Source organism: Odocoileus virginianus, chromosome 1 (assembly GCF_023699985.2).
Source record: "Odocoileus virginianus isolate 20LAN1187 ecotype Illinois chromosome 1, Ovbor_1.2, whole genome shotgun sequence".
In the NCBI taxonomy this organism is placed as follows: Eukaryota; Metazoa; Chordata; class Mammalia; order Artiodactyla; family Cervidae; genus Odocoileus; species Odocoileus virginianus.
In genome coordinates this window covers 74464905-74473885 of record NC_069674.1, presented here as the reverse complement: position 1 = coordinate 74473885, position 8981 = coordinate 74464905, and the positions used below count along the sequence as shown (strand labels likewise).

Sequence of the window (8981 nt, the reverse complement as noted above, 5' to 3'; positions counted from 1 at the left end):
CAAAAAAAAAAAAATAAGTAAAGTACTTATTGGGCTAACAGTTGTAATTATAGACATGAACACTATTTCAGAGTAAAATTGGGCTTCACAGGTGGCACTAGTGGTAAAGAACCCGCCTGCCAATGCAGGCAGACGTAAGAGACGTGGGTTCGATCCCTGGGTTGGGAAGATCCCCTGGAGGAGGGCATGGCAACCCACTCCAGTATTCTTGCCTGGAGAATCCCACAGACAGAGGAGCCTGACAGGCTGCAGTCCATAGGGTTTCAGAGAGTCGGACATGGCTGATGCGATATAGTACACACACAGACTAAAATTGGTCTTTTTCTTGATTTTTTGAGTCACTTTAAAATTTCAAGGGTGTTGAGACAGACCCATCATGACACTGAACCTTGGAAATATTCAACCATGCTGTCACCTCAACAGAGCACACACAAGAAAGGTCCCAGGTCTTTATCAATGTACTAACAAAAAATAATTTTTGAATATTTCCAATAGTTAGCACTATGTCAAATACAATGGAGGATACCTAGGTAATAAAATACTGTACTCACTCTAACAGAATTTACTATTTTATTTCCATAATTTTCTTAGGTCCAGAAAAGCATAGTGAGTGATAAGTGAAGCAACATGGATTAATAGCTGTATTAACCACCACAGCTCATTAGTGAAGCTGAGTTCCAAGCACCCAAGGGAGAGGAATGAGAAGACTTTCTCTTCTCTTGGGCTCTCCCCAGGTTCCCTCCCCTAAATATAGATACACCTTGAATTTAATGTCAAGATTATTTTAGTGACTAATGAAAAAAATCACATAACAATCTCATAAAGTTGAAGATAAAACATTCTAAGTCACACAACAAAGTAGAATTTTGTAATTGTATACAGTGCAGAAAATATACAATTATACTCCTTGAAGAGTTGGTCAGTTTTCATCAGTAGCCCACTTAGAAGTCTTAGTAAATTGCATACCCTTTCAAAGCCACGGTATGTCCCCAGCAAAAAAATAGGGAGTAAATGTACTTGAATGCAGTTACAGGAAGTACCTTATCTAATCATAATTGCTATGGAACACATAAGAGTCTTCTATATTCAAGGTACTCTATATTCAATTTTGATGTAAAAACAAAAAGGAAAAGATTTTAATGTTTGTGTTCTTTTGCATTGCTGTTAGGGTGGCTGGACTCGGTGTTCATAAGCGAGTATAAATAAACCAGCCGGTGCAAATCTTGTTCCTTTGGGGCAGGCCCTTTGCATTTTAAAAGCAACATCACATGCTTTGCATACCTACCTTTCCACATCTTGATACTATCATAACATGGCTTGTGCAGATGAAATCCAGAAAGTTTTGACTATGCTTATGTATTAACAGTCTAATATTTTTTTGTGAAAAAGTAAACAAAGCAGGACTATGTATTGAATTTAGCAGTCTATTTCCTTGTTCTATGAATATGCAAAAATACACCTGTTCAGAGTTTGTCCATGATCCCACAAGAACAGCACTAACACGCTGATGGACTGACTGTATTCTAATATTTCCCGGTTAGGCACATCCACAAATCCCAAAATGTGCACTGAGATTTGCCTGCTGCCACAGGTAGCCAACTCTGCTTAAAAGGAAAACTTGACTATCTAAGTGCTTTATGCTTCATATAAACAAACATACAAAAAAATTGTGTAACAGAATCTCTGTTCCCAAACTCGCAGATTGTCGAGAAGGACATGACGTCTGTTGGGGTATCTGAAAGGCATGGAACATATTTAGGTATATTTACTGTTCTTACCTTTCAGGAAAAACCAAATGACCTATTGTTACGAATATTCCTTTCTATCCCCTCAGTACCAAATCAATAAAAGTTCTTCCAGCACAACAGCTGTTCCTAACGCCCCCGAAGAGTTAATGCGCTGCCTGAATCAAACACATTTCAGTGTCTCCACCAAGCAGACCCTCAACTAATGGTGATGCATTGACTTTCTCACAAGCAGTAAAAGCTCAATTTATAGGAATTGATCCTATGAGACAAAAATAAATAATTTAAGAGCACTGTGTGTTGAATTCTATGTTTGGCAACATAGCAATGTGTATAGATCTAAGAACTATGTGTATTTTTTTTTAATGAAAAGGTTTTCTAGTTAGGTGACAAATACTAAGAGTGTCTCAATCATTTTGAGTCATAATCTAAACATAGCAAAACTATAAATCTGGGTGATTCAATATAAATATTCTGATAGTGATATCATAGTGATTATGAAGAATCTGAAGACTCATATACCTAAAGATAAGACACAAGTTCGTTAGTAATTATAACTTTAAATCTTGCAATAAAGATTGTCTATTAGTGATAAACACTATTTGAATTGTCCATTTCAGATCTTTAATGTACAGAGTTTCATAACTTTCTACATTATTGTATACTATTCTTTAAGGAAGATGAGCAGGTTTGAAGGAGTGCCAGAAGTAACCAATTTGAAAGCATAATGAATCTTCTCTTTAGCTGCCATAGGACTGTGTTGTTTTACCCTTTGTCAGGTGACAGCATCTCCTTAGTCAAAGCAGAGTCTTAGAAAATGAGGGAATGGGCTGTTGGGTACTTCAGCAGAGCATTGCATCCTATGTCACAACCAGAGCACCAGCTGCCCTCTACATTCCAAAAAGTTTGAGCAAATAAACTGACAAGCATCTAACACTACAAGATGGGAAGTGGAATTAGTTCAGAGAGCAAGGAGTCAGCCAAAAGATCAAAAGAATTGGAGAAAAAGCTTCAGGAAGATGCTGAGCGAGATGCAAGAACTGTAAAGTTGCTGTTATTAGGTAACATTCTTTTTTCCTTTTGCCTTTAAAACCCCACTATTTTTTCAACAGTGATGTATTTACTTTTCTCAAACTTTAATTTCAAGGGTATTACCATATGGGAGATTTATTACAAAAATGTGTTTCAAAATTGATTTTATGTGTGCTCTGTAAATATTTACTTTTTTGCTTAGCATTTTATTGCATGTCTTTTATTAAGCAGAGAGACAAATATTTATCAGATGACTCAATCTCTCTATGTCAATAATCTTTTATTATTAAAAAACTCATGGACATTTATTATTTTATTGTACTCTAGTCACTTTCTCAATATCAACTTTTTAATATGGAAAAAATCCTTTAATTACATGTTACAAAGATTTATGTTATTTTGTTTGGAAATATTTTGTTTGGTATCAACACTAATATGTTATTTAATTACTTATACTGTTAAAACCAATTAGTCAAGTTATTTAGAGAGTAATGATAAAGTACTTTAAAAGATACTAATAATATTATTCAGGCTTCTGAATATTGTCTGTATAATTGAAAAATACTCCATTTAAATCCTTTAAGGATATTTAAATATTCATTTAGGTCAGGAATTATGTCTATTCTATTTTTTATTCCCTCAAAATTCAGCACAATATTTAACCACAACTATGAATTTAATAAATGCTCAATGAACTGAAAGAATGAATATAATTTATATATCATGCATTTTTCTAAACATGTCACAGTCCCTAAAAGATAAATATGATTTTGGAATAAAATAAAGACCTATGAAAAGAATATAAAACAAGAACTTCAATTTAATCATAGTTATATGTTCCTCCTGCTCTTCATTATACACAAAAGCACTCCATTTTATTTCAGAAATGTGACTCTTGGACACACAAAAAATTCTCATTTGTGTCTGTGTGCTCTTTTACCGTATCTAATTTGCTCTCAGTGGCAAGAGTATCTCAGAAACCAACTATAAGTTTCCCAGCACTTGCTCTTCCAAGGAAGGGAAATGTTTTCTGTCTTTACACCCAATTCCTGAGGCCTCACACCCACAGCACTTACAAGTAACTACCAAGAGAGGTTGGTAAGTTAGAAAGACGTAGAAGTCAGCTCTTATGAAACTACCAAATGCAACTTCCCTAATGCTTCAGAGTATTCTGAAACTTTGATCAAGAGTGAAAGTAATAAGTGGACATAGAGAAAACAAATAAAAGATGAGAGGGAACACCAAACATTCCAGCAAGTACATTCTGTGTCCTTCTTGTACTGAGAACCATGGCTCAAGACTAGTAACACAACACACAGAGAATCCCTGTTTGAATAAAATTTCAAAAGAATAGATATTTTCAATATACAAATTATTTTTAGATTAAAGTGATGGGCTACATAAAGAGGAAAGGGTAATGTTATAGAAGATATGCAAAGAATTTTAGTGGTACTATTACATCTTTTAATATCCTGACAATCACAATTGCATACATTCATCTCCAGTGTTACCATACATTTGGGTTCATTTGGTTCCAACAATATGTCACTGGACTTCTTGGTCACAGCTTATTTACAGAGATGAATCAAATTCTCTGTAGCTTTCCCCATTCAGTGATATTTCAAACCCTTGACTAAGTTTTCCCTCTGGACTTTATGAGTTTTGTGCGGTAGCTTAGTCACTGAGTTGAGTCCGACTCTTGTGACCCCATGGACTATAGTCCACTAGGCTCCTCTGTCTAAAGGATTTTCCAGGCAATAATACTGGAGTGGAATCTTGCTGAAACAGGGACTGAACCCTGGTCTCCTGTGCTGCAGGAAAATTCTTTACCGACTGAGCCACCAAGAAAATCATATGAGTTCTATATCCAATGATGAAGTTGTCAAAGTTCAAAACAATAAAATCTTGTAATAACTCGGCTTTGATTCTCATGTTTTGAATTGAAAGCAAATTATCTAACCTATTATCTTTATATTCAATTTAGCCTCGTTAATATATAAAGGGTCTTCCCTGGTGACTTAGATGGTAAAGCGTCTGCCTGCAATGCGGGAGACCCAGGTTCAATGCCTGGGTCGGGAAGATCCCCTGGAGAAGGAAATGGCACCCCACTCCAGTACTCTTGTCTGGAAAATTCCATGGATGGAGGAGCCTGGTGAGCTATGGGGTCGCAAAGAGTCGGACACGACTGAGCGACTTCACTAATACATAAAAGCATTCAGTAGAACCAAAGTAAACCTTCCAGCCCTCAAATCCCCTCACTAATGAAATCTAATTTCTCCCAACAATGATTCTCATTCATCAGTCTTGTCTGAACAACTGTTTTTAAGCAATGAGTGTATGTCCTGTGGGACCAACCAGGAGAGCCTTGGTAGAAATCAGAACTTGAGTCTAGCTCTACTTTTATAAAAACAAAAATCTTAAAATTTATAGAGATCTGAAAAAAACATTTTCAACAGATTTCATTATTGATGTTGATCCTCTTGTTATCCAGTGAATTTCGAGGTGCTTAAACACAACACAACACAACTTTCCAAGTTAACACGTGCTGTGGAGTAGATGTACTATTTGGTTTCACTGCACACAAGATTTCACTCAATTTGAAGAGCTATCTGTACCAAAGTACACTTTACAACTAAAGGATCACCTTGAAGACAGACTCCCTTTTATTCTACATTTCAGATATTCAGTAAAATTATGCAAGAGATGCCAAATCTGTTTCTATAGAAAAAAGCAGGCTTCTAGGAAACACTGGAGATGACGTACATTCCTGGCTTATTTGATAAAACTGCTATCAAGACAATAATGCCATGGAACATATTTTTTTTTTAATTATCCTGTAAAGGTGCCCTAGAAAGAATGTATTTTAGTAAGAAAAAGCAAATGCTAATGTATAAGCTGTTACTGTATTTTTTAATTTAAAATTAAAAAAATCTTAATTTACAGATGTTTGATCACACTTCAATTCCATTTAAAAGAAATACCTGTCTTTTCATTGTGAGATCATTGTAATTCATGTTTCTGTTTTTCCTATATCTCCTTTTGTTAAATTTATTATTTCAAATTTCAGTTCAAATTTATTTATTTAACACATTACTTATTTTTTTAACTTTTACAAATTTTCATCACATGAGCTGGATAAATTCAGAGCTCCAAAGTACAGGGGAAAAATAGCTTTGTTTTTTCATCATATCTGAAACCTTGCCTCATTCATTCTATAATTTTCAGCTATGATAGTGTAATGAGCTTTCAGCCATTAATTTCCAGCACTGCCATGGACTACTCAATACTGGTGTTGTACTCCTTTAATTCTAAAACCATTTATTCTTTATTTTTCTATGTGCTATCTTGTAAACATCACAGTATCATTTTTAATGTATATGTGTATGTACATTAATTTTATGTAATTATCAAGTAATGCAATGTACATATATATGTACATCCTTTTATGTATATCAAGAGGAAAGAGGACATAAGATTCATGCTATATCAAAGTTCTTACATGTATTCTGTTTAAATAGGTCTTTTTATTTTTAAAATCATTTCTATATATGAGTGGGAAAGGATGCAGAAAATGGGAGGTGTTCCTCAGTCACTGGCTAGAGTATAAATTCATCAAGTGTAGAAGCTCTATTTTATATTTCTATTACACCAGTAGAGTCAATGCTTGTCTGTGGATATGATCACTTACACGGGTCCCCTGGAATAATTATGTTACAATTAAAACTTGCAAAGCATAATTAGAAAAAAAAAGCAACTTCTTTCAGATAACCAGTGATACGAATCTTGAGAACAACATGTAGAAGTTGTTCCAGAGTAATATTTCCAATTTTTAAAAATTAAAATCATTCTTTGTTATATTAATATTTTGTTTAAAATATTTTACAATATTTTATTTTTATAAAGATATCAACCTTTTGGGTGCACAAATATTTTTACTATTTGTACAAATATTGTACAAATGTTTAAAATTGTTTTTCAGTAAAGTGGAATGAAACAATCTACTTGGAGAGCTTCAAACTGTCTCCAAAGTAACTATTTGCTCCATAGTCATCTGAAACCTTCAGAGGAGAAGTCAAATATTTACAGTTGTATTTATTAATAACTAATGGTATTTGGCAGCATCAAATAGCTCTCTACAGTGTCCCTTTTTTCTAATGGGCAAAAAGCACTTAGAAAAACATTTTGCAAATATTTGATTGTTTGTTATAGATTAATTTATATCTAATAATCAGGACACATTAACAGACTCATAAGTCCCTCACATGAAAGCTGCAAACCATTCATTAAGGCATTTCATATTTAGCCAACTTATGGTATTTGTTAATGAGATTAAATACACTGTCTTTCTGAGAATAGCTCTCATTAACTGTAATATAACAGAACATCTCCTGTTATATCACAAAGCATTTTTATATTCATTTGCTAATTCAAACCTTAATTATTGATTTAAGAGCAATACTACACTTTAAAAAATATTCAGATAAGCAACATGAGTTAACACAATTTATTTACCCCTCCATTAATTAAAAAGGAAAGAGGGTAGTGAAATATTTGATGGTATAGTCTCCATGATAAATTTTACACAAAATATACTTCCAGTTAAGATTTAACACTCAAATTCAGAATCCATATCATTTAACTTTCCTACAAATACATCAATGTAGAATTTGCCTCTAAGGAAGTGGGATTCAAGCTGAAACTGAAGGTAAAACTCATCAAGATATAAAAATATTCATTCTGTGTATTAGACTGTGAGGCTAATAAACTAGAGTCAGTTCAGTTGCTTAGTCATGTCTGTTTGTGACCCCATGGAATACAGCACGCCAGTCTTCCCTGTCCATTACTGAATTGTGGCGCTTACTCAAACTCATGTCCATCAAGTCAGAGATGCCATCTAACCATCTCATCCTCTGTTGTCCCCTTCTCCTCCCAGATTCAATCTTTCCCAGCGTCAGGGTCTTTTCCAATAAGTCAGTTCTTCAACTCAGGTGGCCAAATATTGGAGTTTCAGCTTCAGCATCAGTCCTTACAATGAATATTCAGGACTGATTTCCTTTAGAATGGACTGGTTGGATCTCCTTGCAGTCCAAGGGACTCTCAAGAGTCTTCTCCAACACCACAGTTCAAAAAAGCATCAATTTTTCAGCACTCAGTTTTTTTTTATAGTCCAGCTCTCACATCCATGCATGACTACTGAAAAAACCACAGCTTTGACTAGACAGACCTTTGTTTGCAAAGTAATGTCTCTGCTTTTTAGTATGCTTTCTAGGTTGGTCATAGCTTTTCTTCCAAGGAGCAAGCATCCTTTCATTTCATGGCTGCACTCACCATATGCAGTGATTTTGGAGCTGAAGAAAAGAAAGTCTATCACTGTGTCCATTGTTTCCCCATCTATTTGCCATGAAGTGACGGGACCAGATGCCATGATCTTATTTTTTTAAATGTTGAGTTCTAAACCAACTTTTTCACTCTCTTCTTTCACTTTCATTAAGAGGCTCTTTAGTTCTTCTTTGCTTTCTGCCATAAGGGTGGTGTCATCTGCATATCTGATGTTATTGATATTTTTCCCGGAAATCTTGATTCCAGCTTGTGCTTCATCCAGCCTGGCATTCTGCATGATGTACTCTGCACATAAGTTAATTAAACAGGGTGACAATATACAGCCTTGACGCACCCCTTTCCCGACTTGGACCCAGTCTGTTGTTCCATGTCCACTTCTAACTGTTGCTTCTTGTCTTGCATACAGACTTCTCAGGAGGCAGGTCAGGTGGTCTGGTATTCCTCTCTCTTTAAGAATTGTCCACAGTTTGTTGTGATCCACTTAGTCAAAGGCTTTGGCGTAGACAATAGAGTAGAAGTAGGTGTTTTTCTGGAATTCTTTTGCTTTTTCAATGATCCAAATGATGTTGGCAATTTGATCTCTGGTTCCTCTGCCTTTTCTACATCCAGCTTCAACATGTGGAATATTTTACAGTTCACGTGCTGTAGAAGCCTGGCATGGAGAATTTTGAGCCTTACTGCTGAGATGCATGCAATTGTGCTGTAGTTTGAGCCTTCTTTGACATTGCCTTTCCTTGGGATTTGAATGAAAACTGACCTTTTCCAGTCCTGTGGCCACTGCTGAGTTTTCCAAATTTGCTGGCGTAATGAGTGCAGCACTTTAACAGCATCATCTTTTATGATTTGAAATATCTCAACTGAAAT

General features: G+C 35.1%; 1 protein-coding gene across 1 annotated transcript in view; it reads left to right on the top strand.

Annotated features, from left to right (window-relative positions):
• The first annotated feature begins 2688 nt into the window (after positions 1-2688).
• GNAT3 (G protein subunit alpha transducin 3) overlaps positions 2689-8981 on the top strand; it is a 56931-nt gene continuing 50638 nt past the window's right edge. Inside the window, exon 1 of the mRNA XM_070469873.1 lies at positions 2689-2806. Coding sequence (XP_070325974.1) covers positions 2689-2806 — 118 coding nt within the window. The remainder of the gene's footprint in view (positions 2807-8981) is intronic.